Genomic DNA, 18,335 nt, shown 5'->3' with positions numbered 1-18,335 from the left:
AGAGAGAAGAGAGAAGAGAGAGAGAGAGAGAGAGAGAGAGAGAGAGAGAGAGAGAGAGAGAGAGAGAGAGAGAGAGAATATGCGCACACCGGCAATTAACATACTATCGTATAAATTTAACAACAGCCGTCGTTAAAGCCTAGTAAATTGCGTTATAACGCATTTACATGTATTGATTGTATCATAGAATTATCGCATCTCACCCCTCACCCCCTCCCTCCGCTACTCTTAAAATATTATTTTAAAAAGTGGCGCGATGGAGATGTTTTGAAGAATAATGATTGCCGAGTTATCAGATGGATAATTATGAGATTCGAAAATTATTCGAGATTTTGGTATTATTATTTTGCCGTGTAATGTAAAAAAGTGAAAGTACATGAGAATATGTGGGAAAACGTTATCTTACCACCCAGTTAGCGACACTGTCTTTGGGCATCGCCTTCATCCACTCTTCGATTATTCTTTTAAACGTAGTAGCATTCGAGGCAGCAGTCACATTCATGATAAAATTAAAATTGAAAGGAATGTGGGAGTCGTAGTTGTAGTATTTGATCGTGTTTTCTAATGAAGTGTATGCTTCAGTCATCATTACCTGATATATACAAGAAAATAGGAGGAGAGACATATGCATAATTATTATAGAACACACAAAAGTATTGTAATATAAAATTAACTCTAATTTTCTGAGAATGATATTACGATTACTGAACTAACTAAAGATACCGCACCTTCTCGTCTGTTTTACTGTGAGAAGCATAGTCATCCATAATCTTTCTCCAGCTTCGTACCAAATCGTACGTTTGTGGCTGATCTTTCGTCAATGTATGAATCAAATAATTATGATCATCTTTCGTTACACCCTCTATATTGCTCTCAGGTTCGTCCGAAGTGTAATTTGTTTCGAAAAGATGCGGTACCGCGTCTATGCGAAATCCATCCACGCCTTTTCTCAACCAGTATATGATGATTTCCTGTGCCATCACATAAAAATAAACAAGCCTTTAACGCGCGATTCAACAATTGCCTACTACGAGCACAATATAGGTATGCATTTATATTTTGCATTTGTCTGTAATTAGCGAACTTAGTTAGAGGTGCAATCGTTGTACGAAATTTTTATATAGTTCTATTTTACAAAATAATAATGTTTACCCTCATCTCTTCTCGCACATCGGGATTAGAGTAATTCAAATCTGGTTGCCTAGAGTGAAATTGATGAAAGTACCATTGATTACGTGTTTTGTTGAATGTCCAAGCCGAACCACCAAACACACTTAACCAATTATTTGGTGGCTGATTGTTACTTTTTCCATCCGCCCATATATAATAATGTTCATATTTGCCGGTACGGTTTAAGCTCATTTGGAACCAATAATGTTCATCAGAAGTATGATTAGGTACTAGATCGAGAATGACCTACAAGTTGAACGTTATATATGTATATTAAATGTTATTAAATATTAACGAAATTTGATATATAAAATTACTATTCGGTTGAACTATGGTTCAAAACAAACATTACAAATGCGTTTTATTTTCTCGCTTACCTTTAATCCAATTTCTTTAGCACGTTTTATAAGATTTTCGAAATCCGTTAATGTGCCAAATATTTCGTCAACATCTTTAAAATCCGAAATATCATATCCGAAGTCTACCATAGGACTTCGATTGATGGGTGATAACCATATCGCTCCTATTCCAGATTTCACAAGGTGATCCAGTTTGCTCGTTATACCTATCATAAACAAAGGTCGGCACGTTAATCAATAATGGTGTAACAAACTTTTTATATTTAACGATATAAAAGATTTGTTATCTCATTATCGAGGTATTTCCAATAATGCAAAGTGTAAACATGCAGTTTTTGAATACATACCGGATATCCCGAAATATTCAAGGATACCCAATAGGATTGCAGCATGAAAGTTCGTGAAAAATTAAATAATAAAAGTGCATGCCATTTTTTCTTATAAAGTAGTTTCTTAAATATAAAGGTTTAAGGTATAACGAATCGTAAAAATATGATAATCTCTAATATGTTTATACATGTAATTATTAGGAAGAGGGAAACCGTGTTAATATCTATTGTAATTGTGTGCAAACATTTTTATGGAATTTTTCAATGAAATATTACATTACGTTAGCAAATAAATGTGTTTCAAGATCAGATTCTTGAGGTTTGAAACACACACACACACACACAGCGCCATTTTCTGTGTAATATTTATTTAAATTTCTTAGGAATGATATACTATAATAATATTTGAAAAGCTAATTAAAACTATTTGATAACTCTAATATTTAAACATGTAATAACCGCTTTGTTTATAGACATATTTTTTTTCTTTAATGTTACAATTAGTAGATTATATCGAAAATACCACAATATGACTGCTAATTTAAAATCTGAGAGCTAACTATGTATTCAAGTTACGAAACTGTTCTCACAATCAAACGATGTGCAATTATGTTAGGTGAGCATACAACAGAGTTATTTTTGTTAATACTTATCACGAAAATCATTATGTGAAGACGAACCATGGATGGCAGATATGTGTAAACATGTAACATGATGCGTCTCAACGCTTGATGAATTGCTGATTCTTTCCATTTTCTCTTACCTTGAAGATCACCCACGCCGTCATTGTCGGAATCCATAAAACTGCGAGGATAAATTTGATAGAAAACTGTATGCCTCCACCATCCTTGGTTCGTAATCTCTCCCGAGATCAGAACAACCGTCAATAGCAGACCTAGGAAGATAACACGGTGTTGCGGTTCGAACATCTTTACAATTATATACGTAGTACGTTTCCCGACGTCGCAATTTATATATATCTACGTGAAGCGGATATGACGTTGGAAAAAAGAACTGGCAAACGCCTTATCGAACGAGCTGGAAAAATCTCACGTGCTCATGATAATCATCAGGTTATTCGAGAGGTAGCATTATCTAGGATATGCTGGTAATGCGAATCGCTGGATAACAATCTACCGTTTCGCGCGAATGAAATTCCGTGAAGTGCGATTCTTCTGAAAGCCGGCAACAAAACGCCAGCTGGAAGAAGATATAATCATCAAATTACTTAAGGATTTTTGTTAGATCTAACAATCTTGACAAATTCATACAAAAACAAAAAGAAAAACATAGGCAAATTAAGAAGAAAAGGACTTAAACATTGCTATACTGTAAAACTATATCTTTACATTGTTCATGCATTTTTAATGGTGTATCGTTTATAGTGTACAATTAATTCCTTTCTGATTTTGGCTTCTGAAATTGGCTTTAAACTTGTTATAGAAATATCTTGTTCTTTTTTTTGCGCATAATAACAACAACGGTAATTTTATTTTATTTGTCCACTTAGATTTTTTCTATGAGAAAATTTAATTACAGTTTCAATTATCGGTCCGTTTATTGGAAATTGAAAAATTCAATCTTTTGCTCTTTTAATTAAATCGCGGGCAGTTTTTCCTTAAGAAAAGATTAAAGCTTAATTACTGTATAAGTATTTGAAGTTTAATTATACTGAAGAAAGGGAGAATATATTTTAATTATACGCACTTTTAAGACAAGGTGTGACACATACACCAATATGACGAAATCTTGAAAATTCCATGCCGCACGGTAATCTTTTGTTTACGATATTGCGTGTTTATCTTTTGTTTACATAATTATAAGTTGTGTGACACATAGATAATCATAGACGATTGAAGTTTTTTCATGCCCTGACGTTTATCACGTTGCGAAAACATTTTTTAACATAGGTACTGCTTTTTATTAATTGAATACACACGCACTATTAAACACTATTATTCAAAATAATTTAATTGTTGCTCTCGCCAGCATAATTGATATTTTATTAATTTTTTATTAGTACACAAGTGATAATTCACGTTTATTGATTAAATTTGATATTATAGAAGTATAACGATGTTCTAATATAACAATGTTCCGGAAAAAATTTTGAAAAATATAGTGCGTTATATTTTAGTAAATAAGATTGTATAAATTATGCGAAAAGTAACGTTTTTAAAAAAATTTATATCAACAATTTCAGAGATTTTACGAAGGTAAAAATTATAGATATATTTTAACTTATTTAGAGATAATTATGTTGTAAATTTTGCAGGAAGTAATTACAATTTAGATCTTAATTTAACAGTATTGCACATTGATAAATTGACGAATAATGCTTATTCGAAATATAGTTTTTATGAGAAATTAAATCTAAATCTAAAGAAATCGAGGTAAACATGCGGGAAAATAAAAGCAGATTAAGATTCGATATGGCTCATTGTCAGCAACATTATAGATTTTGTAATTAACCGAATATTATAAATAAATCGGATTACAATTGATACATATATATGAATAGAGGTTGCAATTCCTCTATAATGGATTTTGTGAGGATTAATTGTATAATTAATAATACGCAATTTATATGTAATCGATATTTAGACATTTATATAACAAATTTTATGTCAATGTCGATCTGAATAATGATCATGCCAATTATATCTTATTACATCTTATTATGATGTCGCAACTGACAATTGCTTTTAACTTGGGATTCAAAAGCGGCAGATTTTCTCTTGCGCGGGAATTCATGATATGGAATTCTCTTTGTGAAATAATGATCGATTTAGGGACAGTCCAAGGTACATTACATGTCCTAAGGATTCCAGTGATGGGTATAGCCGAATATTATTAGGTAATTCAGCTGTCGGGAATGGGTATCGGCAAATGTTGCGGAAAGCGGAACGGGAGATTAAATTCTCAATTTATACCCTTTAGGGGACTAATGCAGATAGAATTAGCCCCTAAGGATTCGTATTAGTTGGGAATGATCCCCGCGTGATACACATATACATATACAAACGATAAGTGTTTAGGCAAAAGTAAACCGTACACGCAGCCTAAGTAGTGATGTAAAAAAATATATAATCTTACTTTTTTGAAACTTTAATTTTATTTTATTTGGAGATTTAACCACATAGCATAATCAAAAAATTTATTACATATATTGTATCATATACATATAAGCTACACTATTATATATGTATATATATACATAAATATATAGAAATATATGATAATTGCAAATTTATATTACTTGAAACATTTAACGTTAACATGTCTTATTTTTCTAACGTAATCATTTATTACCTCCTTTAATACTTTACTGTTATTTGAGCAATTATCTATGCTGTTACTTATGAGCGTAGCATTATTTCTCGCAGATGAATCTGATTATATAATAAGATAAATATGGAACATCTTAATAAGAACTTAATAAAATAAATAAAACAGCAGCGTAAAACACGGATATAAGAAATGACCGTAAAGAGTAATTCTACCTTTTTGTCTGAAGTACAATACTATAGAAATTACTTTAAGAAAAATAACGCCTCGTTCGAATATTCATTTCCATGGTTTTTCCTAGTTTTACGTAGTACTGGTATATATCACAGCTCCTGATGCAGGAATTTTTAAGGTGCGAACATCTTTGATAATATTCCTAAAAAAAAAAATTTTGAACACATGAGCACACATTTGAGATAAGGAGATAATCAAGAGATGGCATATAACGCGCCTCTTACGCTTTAATACCATATTACACATAAGATGTATTTTATTTTATAGCGCGTGTAATTAGCGTGCTACATTAGCGAATAAAAAAATATGCTTACCCAATAAGATGATGAGCATTTGTTGTGGCATAATAAACGTTTAATTGATTTGATACGTGAACAAGCGTTGATAAGTCAACAATTTTCTCTTCATTTGCAAAGTTTACCACTACGTAAACCGATTGCTCCTCATCCGCTTTCCTGTAATAACAAGCACACAATGATTTTATTATTGAAGTTCAGTTTTAAGTGCTACGTTATCTCGCCAAGAAAATTAAACATTAAAAATATACAGATACTAGCACACACTAGTAAAAAGATCAAATATATTTTTAAATATACAAGGTGTTTCAGAATTGCACGGCACTATTTTAGGGAAATATTTTCTAGGTCAAAATGAACAAAAAACATTTATATAAACTATTAGTAAGATATTAAAGAGTAAAGATTATGTTTAACAGTAAAACATTTAAAGTATGTTTTCGAAGTGGCCGCTGTTTTGTTGAATGCAGCATTCAGCACGATGTATCCATGTATTTCTCTGGCACGTCTTATGGATTATTCCTGATAGCTGCTGCAGCTTCCATTATGCGATTTCTTATGCTTAATTCTTCTTGCGTGCCAATAGGTCTACACTCTACAATAAACTAAAGACTATCCAAAATAGTCTAACGTCATTAGACTATTTTCTATGGGGGTTGGATGAAGTCTTTAGTTTATTGTAGATTTATTGGCACGTAAGAAGAATTCAACAAAGCGGCGCGGCGGCCACTTCGAAAACATACATTAAATAAGTTTGGGACATATGTTTATATAATCTTTTTTATTCATTTTGACCTAAAAAATATTTTCTAAAAATAATGCCGTGCAATTCTGAAACACCCTGTATAATAAAAACGCGCTCAAATAATATTACTAGAGAATAACTGTAATAACTGCATGCTTTTTTGTTATATTATATATATATATATATATATATATATATATACCATATCCTACCTGGTAAAAGCGAGAACATCATCGCCCAATAATTTCGTGGTTAAGGTTCCACGTTTAACCGCAGGCCATTTTCGCAGAGCAGAAACCGCTTTATATAAAGCGTAGTAGGAGTTGTTCTGTTTCTTTTGCGCGGCTAAATTAAGTGTCACGTAGTTTTTATTAACTGGTAGCCACGTTTTTGGATTCGTGGAGAATCCTAAAATTTTATAATTGAAATAAATCTCAGATTTCTTATCAAACAAGTCCTCTAATTATGTATATCGCTTTCACATAATTATACTTTTAATATTATGGTATATGATGGTATGATATTATAGTTTCAATAAAACGTAATGCCTTTTTGATACTACAAATGACAAATCCAAACTGACAGCGATAGGATGTTATAATACGATCGATAAGCAACCTGTTTCATTAACAGTTTTTCACCCACTTTCTTTCGTAATCTCAAAATGTGACGTATGACCTGACAAACGTGTCGTGTTGATTCTTAATATGTGGGCCATGACACGAGTCTGGCATTGAAAGCGTGCTACGTTCGATATGAACCAGTTTTTATGGTGTGATCAGTTATACTAAATAGAAATGGAATTTCTTACTATTTATTAAAAAGTCAATAGTTTGATCAATTTTTTGAGAAGAAATCTATTTGCTTTGCAAACGTTATACCGAAGTGATATTTAATTTGGTCGATATTTTAAAAAAGTCGATAATAACATTAAATATTCCTGTTTTAAAATTATTAATAAACTTGCAAAAAATATGTAAAAAGCTTCATATACATTGTTTTATCAATGATTCAAATATTCTATTAATTGTTGACCAACAAAAGATAGCTTGAAATTTTTCAGTCAGTTTAATTTTGACTTAAACTGCTTCTGTGAATTTTTTTAACTAGTTTCGACAGATAATGATCAGCTTAAATTGCGTTTCAGCTTAAATTGTGGACCTAACTGATAGATTGACACAGCGATTTTAGAAGGTGCTGGGGGGGGGGGGGAGGGGAGATAAACTCGTACCAGCCGAAGTGGTGTCGTCCCATTGGAACGGTGTCCTTGCAGGATCCCGAGACGCTTTCTCGTAACCATCTCTGCCGGCATTGCAACCTTGCGGATCTTTGGTGTCTTCCCATGAGATCCACGTGTCCTCCATGCCGATTTCTTCGCCGTTATAAGTTACACCCACTCCCGGAAGCAATAAAGTTATCATAGTTATAGCTTCCGCTCGTTGCCGTCCATAACGAGAGACTAATCGCGATTTGTCATGATTTCCAGCCTGCGGAAAGAATATAATTTTGTGAAACTACATTATCGACTTTATTATAAATCTTAAAATAATTTTAAAAGAGGTCACAAGATGCGTATATGTATATATATGTGTATAATAGCGCATCTCGAATTGCAATGTATATTTAAAAAAGAAGGCATATTGCATAATATGCTAAAAAAAATGTCGCGCCTTTAATCACAAGCGATATTTAGAGATTGATTCTTTCTAGATTCGAAAGACACGTTTCTCTCGACTTACCACCCAGTTGGCAGTTCCTCTTAAAACAGGCATGTTTACCATCCATCTGTCGATCAATCTCTTGAAATCAGTTGCTTTAGAATCTTGATTCGTTTCGGCAACAAAACCAAAATTGAAGGGAAAATGTGCGCCGTACACATAATACTTCATCGTCATCGTCATGTTTGCATAAGCCTCCATCATCATAACTCTTTCCGAATATTCATCTGTCACTTCTCGCCATCCTTTGACTATTTCGTAGGTGCGCGGCAGATCCTTGGTGTATATCTTATGCGTGTAGCCATAGTCCTCGGGATTTGGATTACCCGTAAGTGGTTCGTCCAAGAATCTGACGTCCTCGCACAAATGTGGTATCGCGTCCACCCGAAAGCCGTCCACCCCCTTGTCGAGCCAAAATCTCATGACATCCTGAGGGCAGGAGCAGAGAGCACGAGATATATGCTTGAGTGAACCATCTATATGCATATACCTTCCCGATCTATACGAGTATGTATTTTCAAGTGGATTAAACCACTAGGCTACATACAGTATTTCTCATTAAAGGCGTGCATTCGATCGAAGTAATAGTTTGCATACAAAAACTATGTGTGTGTGAGATAATTTGATTAATTATTTTGCTATGTTTTATACAAAATCAAATCGTTAATTCATGCATATTAGGAAATGGATAAATTTACAAATAGTATACTGTAACATAGTTACAGTAATGCCTTGATCATATTATATAGTACTTAACTCGAGTGATTATTTTGTATCAAATGTAATTTTCTATCAGGTTGAATTAATAAGAAACATAAAAAAGGGAAAATAGGTGTCGCTACAAAATGTTGTTAATTAAATTGAACAAGTCATTCCCGGTTAGCTAATATCTTTGCTTACAAAAATAAATACGGGTTTACAAAAAAGAATGAGTTGCTGCAGTTGCTTCTCAGTTCCATTTGGCTTTATATTATGAATGTAGCATGTTCCGAGACGAGAAAATTTTGTGACATAAGGGATTTGAAGGGGAATTGAGGCTGCGATAAGAGGAAGCACTTGCCTTGTTGCGGAACAATTTTGCGAAAGAAAAGAAATTGAATAAATCCTCGACATCTGTCATGCACGAGCAAATATACGGAGTATACTGACAAAAAATTTTTGTTACCTAAATAATAAAATAAACGAAAGACACATTTTACACGACTTGGGATTTTGCCAAATTTTTAAGGCCAATTCAAAAATGATTGCAGATTGCGTCACGCGAGCTTACCGCGCTATTCACTGCGCGATAGTTTGTCCAATCTGGATTTTATTGCGTGTACCAGCGTACTTAACAACTTTTGATATTACGCTACCGCTGGGTATTTCACCATTTCACTGTTCCTCAAATTACAGGCCCAGGATTTGATCGTAGAACATGAATGCTTGCAAAACTTTCATGTACTATATAATTTTTGTAACGTAAAAAGAAGAATAAATAACGCGTGTTATAACGGCTACGGGAAAACTTGACCTTTAGTCTTTAATTAAATACAAGTACGATGTGCAAATAATTTGTTTGAAAGTTGTTATTCCAGCTCGGCGAACTTTTGTTTGTTAAATTGATCGTAATTATCTCGCTTCACGCCCGCTGGACATTTGTTACTTGTTACCGTACAGTCGGATGATCATTATCGATCATCATCTTCCTCTTGAAATCGCATTAGTGTGCATTGGTCGCGTGATATTTTAAGTGTCCACACCTTTGGAAAAAGTGGCAAATTGTACGTCCGCTTCCTGATTCATTCCGCGAGCATAATTTTACGCTCATCGCGTTCGCGCAACGAGCAGCTAATTACTAATTACATCCGCTTCTCGGTCCGCGACAACGCGATCAGAGAAAACACTTGCCTGTCGTAATTTTACGTATATTTCAACAGACCTTGATTTATCCGCGTCCGCGAGTTAATTACCCTTAGTGTGAAAAAAAAACAAATGCGGCGTGTTGCACGATAGATGCGGTAGATGCATGACGCGCCCGTGTCATGTGTCGTGTATCGTATCGTCGTCGATCGTTTTTTATCGCGGTCACGCGTGATTTTTCTGAAACGTCAATAATTTCGAGCAAATTGCCGAGAGAGCCGAGAGAAGGATAGAACGGTGTTTGCTTTTCGTTTCGCAAACGCGGAACGAAATAAAGAACGGAAAATCTGTCGCGCGCATGGCAATGATGACGGAAAAAGCGATGTCCTTGCATGATGTATACAGGCCGGATTTATTTTCACCCCTATAGTGACATAGACGACACGCTGTAGGCTGTAGGAGCGACAGATTACAATCCATCGCCCCTACGCAGCTTTGCTGTTGTGCTGTTAACTACTGTATCGCTGGTTACCCAAGACAACACGAGATAACAAGATAATCCGTTATCAGTTTTGATTCAAGTTCTGATCGAGACAATTGGATATTTCATTATCGGCAATTTTTTTTTTTTTTTTTTTTTCATATTGAGCTGCATGTGGACTACTTATCGGGGAATTTTTCCTCAAAATTATTAAATATGAAAGTTGTTTGGCTAACAAGTCGTGTTTTAACAATAAGTATAATCGAAAATTATCGCACCGCGATCTTTAGCGTTCGTTTGATTCGTACTATGAGACCTATGAGAATATATATATAATTGTATAAGTTTGCAAAATATATTATATTAATATAAAATTATAACTTTATATTAAAACCAGCTTGTTTATCAAAATAAGGAGTAGAGGAACATTGAGCCAAACTCAATTACGATAGTTATTTCGTACTTCTATATACCTTCATTGCGTTCACTACGTTCTCGTTTTCAAAGTTGAGATCGGGCTGCTCCGGTGTGAATTGATGGAGATAATACGCTTGTCGTTCTTCACGCCAGGTCCATGCTGATCCACGGAACACACTCACCTATACGTGCAGATAATCATTCCATTTTAATTATTTCGTATTACGTTCGATTATGCATTTAAAGCAACATTACAGATATAAAATGTCAAGTATGTTGTAGATATTCGAAAGAAGGTTGCGTTTATACTAGCTGGGGGTTAGGATGTTGGCAGCATTGCTCAGTTTGGACGACTTATTTTATGTTGCAAGTAAACGTGCCTACGTGTGTGTATTACACAATACTGATGATAATTTCAAAATTGACGAAACACTTGGTGCATACAAAAATTTGTAATTGCGATGATGGATCTCTGGTACCTATACACGTATCTTCGATATGTCGAACAATGGAGTAAATTTTTAAGATGTTACGCATCATTTAATACTTACATCGACGCTTGATGACAAATAAAAAATAGAGAAAGATTTTCGTCTCATCGATTATTATCGCAGTTGAGACGACATTTAACCTTTATTGAAAATAATGTGTAATTTACAGATGTTAGGTCAACTTTTTTCTAAATTGTCTCTACTGTAATAATTGATAAGAAGACATCCTTGAGAGATCAATTATATATCTCTATAATCTGACCTCAAATGTTTCTGCTAGTGTAACATATAAATCTTTTAACGTTTATTAACATATAATTACATCATACATTAACAAAACTCGATATATCTGTTCGAACGTGAAATTCGGATAGCTGCAAGATCACTCATGCACTTTGATGATAATGCGATTCGTTAATAGGCACATCGTGCGATATTTGATTGACACCATAGGCTTTTAAAATTAGTACAAACATCCTCTAATGTTAAGTCCCTTAATTGTTTATATCACACCGCGAGATAGAGAATTAATAATGAAAGCTGCCTTAATTCCATTCAGAGAGCACAAAAGAGGATACTTGAAATTTGAATATCGACATAACTCGCGTATTTGGACTTGGATTAATTTACCGACTTTAACAACATCGTCCATTCACGAAGCACAACTCTCGCGTCGTCAGTCTCCGTTGTCCTCAGTCATGTTACGGACGTAACTTCGGGTGTTACCTTAATTACTTACCCAATTATTCGGCACCGTAACTGTTCCATTCGGCAGCACCTTGCCTTTATGCCATACGTAATAGTCGGTGTAAGGTTCTATGCTTTGCAAACTTTTTTGGAACCATTCGTGTTGGTCCGACGAGTGATTAGGAACAAAATCCATGATAATTTTCATTGACGCGTTATGCACGGCCTTTGTGAGCGCCTCGAAATCCTTCATAGTTCCAAACGTCTCGTCGATGTTGACAAAATCGGAAATATCATAGCCAAAATCGACCATCGGGCTCGGATAAATCGGAGATAACCAGAAAGCATCGACATTCGACTCGGTGAAATGTTCCAATTTGCTCATAATACCTGTATGCAAAAACTTTTGAATTATATTGTATTTACAAAATATTTCTCTGCTAGTCTTTTAATGTGTGATTAAATAAATAGAAAACGTTTAATTTTCCGAACGTATTTAACTTTTTCTTACAAATGTTTTGTAATCGATTTAAATTGCCAAGGTATAAGTCAATATAAAATATGAAAAATTTACAACAAATAACTAATTTATTTAGAAATATCCGAAGAGGAGGGGAGGGGGGAAGAATTGATACGTTGAGTCAAAGATTTTTTCTAATCGATTCCATATTTAACAAAGAATTTGTTGTTGAAAGTAAAAGCTGTAAACTTCTAAGATATCTAAATTTTTTAAACATTTTTTAAACATCTAATAACGTAACTGTAATAACGATATCTCTAACTAAGCGCGAAGGAGAGAATACGATAATTTATTCACACTTATGGTTTATTTTTTTAAATGCTATTTTATCTTATTATTTAGATTTAGAATGACATATTTTTACTTTATATATAATTGTATTTTGCTCTATATTATCTCTATATTATGGAAATTATAATAAATTTTTCTAGGATTTCATTGCAAATGAAAAAACATACCCTTAAGATCCCCGATACCATCACCATCACTATCCTTGAAGCTTCTGGGATAAATTTGATAAAGAGACATTGATTGCCACCATTCTGGACTAGATTCACTATATCCGAGATTGGACGATAGTAGTATCGTACAAAGTGTTATTACACCTTTGTTATTCATCCTCGTTAGATCTTAAAAATGAATTATAAATAATTATTCATGCATGCGGTAACGTCAATAAATATATGTATATAATAGTATTTGCATAGAGGATTATTCTACAAGTAAATAGCATCTCAATCGTAGTTTATTTCAAAAACGGTAAGAGACAAAAGATGGAAAAGTTTAGACTCATTGGAGACGTTAGGCTTATTGGAGATATTGTAAAACAAATTTAATATAATTGTTAATTTTAAAAAGTTAATTTTAAAAGTAACCAATGACTTGATTAATGACTAAAATTTTATTTGTTAAACAGATAGATTTGAATTGTTCTTTTTAGTGCCACAAAAAATATAATATCTTTAATAATGAATTACATGTCTTTAAATATTAATAGTTCTTGAGCTCAGTTGTCGATTATAATGTTTGATGAAACTCTTTTAAACTTATATTGATAAAAACAAAATGTAATCTGCGGATTTATTTAAGAAACATTTGACCAAAAAACGTAAATAAAACCTGAAAGCTTTTTGACTCAGATATACTTTCTCTAACCTATTTCTTACAAGCATTATCTATAAACTCAAGTTGGACGGAAATTGCAAACATGGCAACATATGTATATATATTACATGTATATATATATATATATATATATATATATATATATAATATCTAGCAAATACAACTTTGCGATGTATTATGTAAGCTGCGAGGCATCTGTACAAACAGTTGTTTCGCTACATCTTAACAATCCCAAAATCACAAATTGATCATTTATTTATCAAAATTAAATCGAATTACACAAAATTATTACGATAAGTTTGACAATGTTTTAAATATATATTTTCTAATTTTTTAAAAGTGAAATAAATTATATAATATCGCTCAAATATTAGGAGACATCTCGTGCCTTTTATTATCGTTCTAACATTGATTCGTCTTAAATTGTATATATCTTGAGATACCTCGATGTAACAACAACATAATTTTTGTTATTGTATTTTCTATTATATAAAGTGTGTAAAATGGTAAGTAGCAATGAAATTGTTTCTACAAATTACGCAACTTACTAACAATTTATCGGCACAAATGCTTAGGTTCGGACTAATAGAGACTTCTCGGACACTTATATATGATCTACTGTTGTAGAGTAAACGAATCTTTCCTCTTTTATAGCCGCATTATGTAATTACGGTCGAGTAGGGTTTCATGCACACAACGCAATGATTTCTGCGCAGAGTACATTAATATATGTCTAATCGCGAGATATATATATATATATATCTTTAGCGGAATTTTTTATCTAACTCCTTCAAGATAAAAAAAGTCATCAGTGCTACAACAATTAAAGCAGTGTCTCTCAAAATGATAGAACGCAAAAATTAATTGACTAACAATATATACATATATACGCGCGCGTACGCAGTCTTTCCTACTTTAAATCCATTAACTTTCCATGAAAGATTTTCTGGGCAATTTACAAGTGGCTGTTTTTTAATAAAGTCGATTCTTTTAAATACGTTGAAGAATCCATCATCAAAATTTAAAGCACAGATTTTTCATTTATACAAATTTAATTATTATATATTCTTGTGTATATACATCTAGGTGTTTTTTAATATAAAAAACAGACATTTAATTCATAAACTATCATTTAAATTTAGAGAAATGTTCTTTTTTATTTTTGAAGAAATTTTGCGAATTACTATTTGAGAAACACTGGCGTAGAGAAATAATGATGTAGATGTTTTATATTTCCGGTGAAATTAAAGAGATTTATTATACTGGTGATGACATCAATTTGATAGCTACTAATTAATTAATATCACATAAGTGATATTATATCAATAAGGTAAATTATATAGATTTATTTTAAATGGAAACAATTTTTTTATATAGATTTAATCATATTTACAATTGAACTAAAATTAATAGGTGTAGATATTATAATATATACTTTACTTTGATAAATAAACTTGTTTTCGATACAAACTGTTTTTATAAATTCTACGGATTTGTGCAACTAAGCTTGTTTATTTGCCAAAATAATATCTCGAAATGTGCAGGTAAGAGATGATATCAAAATTGATGCGATTAGATGCGAGGTGCGATTAAATTTTAGTGATGTAAATAACAGTTTGCGATAAATTTTATGGAACATTATATCGATCAGTATATAGACATACAATATGATAACGTAATAAAAGAAATTTTACTAAAAATTAATTTCAATAATATTAACTTTGACCAAGAAAAATTTAATCAGCGATAATATTTAAAAGATATAACACGTTATATAAGCGATTATTGTTGACAATATTATATCATACAGGATGTAATATTGAAGAACTTACTGATAAGAAGATTATAGAAACGACATATTTATATCAAAGATTAATATTCAATTTTAAATTTACGTATTACTAAAATGTATGTAATATCTGAATAGTTATGTAAATATCTATCTCTATTAATTCTTTCGCCTAGTCTTCATACAACGTTTACATAAAAGAAAGATATTTGTTAATTAGTAGGTATATTTTATATCTATAACTTTATTTTTTTTGAGACAATATTACTTTATCAATTAAATCAAAACTACTTACGTCATTATATCTACTTAGTTTTTTTATATCTTTTTTTTAGATGGCATTTTACACGTTTTTAGCATTGTCTATAAAGATTATATTATCAAGAGACACGGTAGTGTCACGCGCAGCGCGAGATAATAACTTACGTCAAAGAGAAAATTATGCTATATATTTCTATAAACAGAATAGTTGTAATTTGTTATAACTTTTGCTAGTTATAATACCAGTTGTCTTTAACATAACCAATTTTATTTTTTATCTGAAAATTTTAATGTATGTAATATGCATGTGGAAGATAAAATACAGAATCTTTCCTCTTTGTCGTTAGCGGACAAGGTTAATAGAGAGTTTTAAACAAAAATTCAATTTGTGACCTAAAAACATTAGCGCGATTGCGCAACGTTAGCCTCCGAAAAATGCTTCCCAAGTTTATTTAGTTCAGTATTAATATAGATAAAAAATGTACCGCGTTGTATTATATGTTATAATATATGTTAATCGGACAATGAAAACAATAAGGTTATAGAGTTACTATATAAAAAAGAGGTATCTGAATTGATTTAAAAGAAATATAAAACTCGTTTGAGTTGTTTTTTGTCGCTAACTGCAGAAAATTTAATGCATTTCGACAAACGTGATTGAAAATATTTAAAATAAAGATAAATTATAATTATTTAAATCTGTAAATTATTTGTGTGGTTTTTATTTTCTATACATAATATAAAACAAAAATTATCTGAGTTTTTATTTGAGAGAGAGAGAGAGAGAGAGAGAGAGAGAGAGAGAGAGAGAGAGAGAGAGAGAGAGAGAGAGAGAGAGAGTGTGTGTGATATTATTTCCTTTCCATAGGATTATATACGATTCAGACTGAATACGCATGACAGCATGCGTATATACGTATGACAAATTTTATTTAATCGAAAAGATATTACGCATAAATTCGCGATTAACGTAACGATATTTATTTCGACAGTCTAATAAAAAATGACGTTAAAAGACTGCATGATTCAGAGATGCAAATATTGTACATACATACTACGCATGTCGAGGGTAGCTCGTTCTCGGAGGTAAGAATGAATTTCACATATGCCATAGCCATCATTACCCGCCATGCTGTAGATGTAGACAAGCACAAAACGCATAACCGCCTGCATATGTCTGGTTTGCATCCAGCGGCTGCGATTGGAAATCAGATTTCCTGAATGTCGCTATATTTAGTGTGGCGCGCGGCCCGGCGCGGCAGTATAATCTCGACGAGCGTTACGTCGCTGACGTCGCTCGCCGCACTGCGAACGACGAAAGGAATGGAAAACGAGACAATAAAACACGGGTAAAGTTCGGTGAAGCGAATCACATTCAAGTTAAAGTCTTTACCATGCAGACATACAGTCTTAAGAGTATATTCTGATAAAAAGTTTTTGATAATCAATAATCCAGATATGCAGCGCACTTTTCGGGTTGTATGCTTTTAATATGTGCGTGCATACACAGAATGCTATCATTTTTTTAAACTGCAAATCACGCGATTTTACTATTCTTTCAATCTTTTGTGTTTTATTCTTTGAGAAAGCGAAAAGCAAGTCTCAAGTTTTCGCGAGTTTTTGTATGTATGTACAATTCCGTTCGATTCCGATCACGTTTCGCAGCTAAACTTGACGAGATAAAATCTCAGCAACTTGAGAAATTCAATAAAATTGATAAGCCAACAAATCTGACAACTCACAAATTTTTAATAGAGTTTATACATAATAATCAAAGTTATATAAGTACAGAGTAATGTGTTTTAGTTAATATAAAAACTTTCAAATCGGACCATAAGAGTAGCTTACGATTTTTCGACATTAATAAAGAATTGCCGCGGATAATAATATCTTCATTTCTCTCGTTTAGTAACATTAATAACGATCTAAATTAATTGAATTAAAATGTTAATTTGTTGACAGCTCAGACCTACCCTGATGTGCGTGTCAAACGTGATATATTTTAGCCTGATATTTCAGACGTGCAAATTTTTACTCGGTATTAGTATGCGAATTAAGGTCTAACTTGTTAATAGCGATTGATTGCGTTTTGTTTTTTCAATAAAATTTCAACCTTGGATTTTTTCTGCGGGCAATATTGGAGGGGGATTTTCTGTCTTATCTCTCTCATTCGCCTTTAGTGCATCCGCTATTATTAATTTTTCAATGGAATTAGGCGCATAGTTCAGTATTCACCGTTTTATAACATCGAAATAGCTTTTACCTTTACAGCCTGATTTTAATACAGGTCTTTAATAAGGCGAATTTTTATAAATTTGAGATATATTTTTCGGAAAGCTTCTTATACACGCACATGAAGGACGACCTTAAATCAGGGATATGTTTCTGATGTTCTCTTCAACGTATGAAAATCGAATCGGTAGAAAAGAGAGATCTTTTCATCTTTTCTGTCACGCAAGTAAGTTATATCGGAATGAGATAAGCTTTCCCAGAGAGAGAAAGAGAGAGAGAGAGAGAGAGAAAGAGAGAGAGAGAGAGAGAGAAATAATATGATGTTTTGCATTGTTGTATTAATATACAGAA

At 32.5% G+C, this 18,335-nt stretch overlaps 3 protein-coding genes across 4 annotated transcripts in view; 1 reads left to right on the top strand and 2 right to left on the bottom strand.

Annotated features, from left to right (window-relative positions):
* Nucleotides 1-586, bottom strand: part of LOC112465129 (alpha-glucosidase-like) — an 8,217-nt gene extending 7,631 nt beyond the window's left edge. Inside the window, exon 1 of the mRNA XM_025032530.1 lies at nt 407-586. Coding sequence (XP_024888298.1) covers nt 407-586 — 180 coding nt within the window. The remainder of the gene's footprint in view (nt 1-406) is intronic.
* A 322-nt stretch (nt 587-908) lies between these two features.
* Nucleotides 909-18,335, top strand: part of LOC112465127 (calcium/calmodulin-dependent 3',5'-cyclic nucleotide phosphodiesterase 1) — a 38,853-nt gene continuing 21,426 nt past the window's right edge. The window contains exon 1 of the mRNA XM_025032529.1: nt 909-1,044. Within this exon, the coding sequence (XP_024888297.1) occupies nt 909-1,044 (136 nt within the window). The remainder of the gene's footprint in view (nt 1,045-18,335) is intronic.
* On the bottom strand, nt 5,280-14,361 carry LOC112465114 (alpha-glucosidase-like). 2 transcript variants are annotated; one of them, XM_025032512.1, is made up of 9 exons: nt 14,255-14,361; nt 13,036-13,206; nt 12,110-12,447; nt 10,936-11,061; nt 8,161-8,568; nt 7,653-7,908; nt 6,634-6,829; nt 5,695-5,835; nt 5,280-5,522 (listed from the first exon to the last, which is right to left on the bottom strand). In XM_025032512.1, exons 2-9 carry the CDS (start codon nt 13,193-13,195, stop codon nt 5,450-5,452), a joined length of 1,698 nt encoding a protein of 565 aa, XP_024888280.1. In that variant the 5' UTR covers nt 13,196-13,206; nt 14,255-14,361; the 3' UTR covers nt 5,280-5,449. The 2 variants fall into 2 exon arrangements, with proteins under 2 accessions (XP_024888280.1, XP_024888279.1); XM_025032511.1 differs by having other exon boundaries at nt 14,251-14,356.

The sequence above is a fragment of the Temnothorax curvispinosus genome, unplaced genomic scaffold, assembly GCF_003070985.1.
Source record: "Temnothorax curvispinosus isolate PA1 unplaced genomic scaffold, ASM307098v1 QBEX01014901.1, whole genome shotgun sequence".
Taxonomy (NCBI): Eukaryota; Metazoa; Arthropoda; class Insecta; order Hymenoptera; family Formicidae; genus Temnothorax; species Temnothorax curvispinosus.
This window is presented reverse-complemented; position numbering and strand designations above follow the sequence as displayed.

What these genes read in the sequence shown, in the direction of transcription:
- LOC112465114 (XM_025032512.1), bottom strand. Translation starts at nt 13,195, where the DNA reads ATGAATAACAAAGGTGTAATAACACTTTGTACGATACTACTATCGTCC. An exon ending in GGACGACACCACTTCGGCTG is followed by an intron (nt 6,830 to 7,652) that starts GTACGAGTTTAT and finishes ATAAAATTTTAG; the next exon opens with GATTCTCCACGAATCCAAAA. An exon ending in GATGTTCTCGCTTTTACCAG is followed by an intron (nt 5,836 to 6,633) that starts GTAGGATATGGT and finishes TTGTTATTACAG; the next exon opens with GAAAGCGGATGAGGAGCAAT.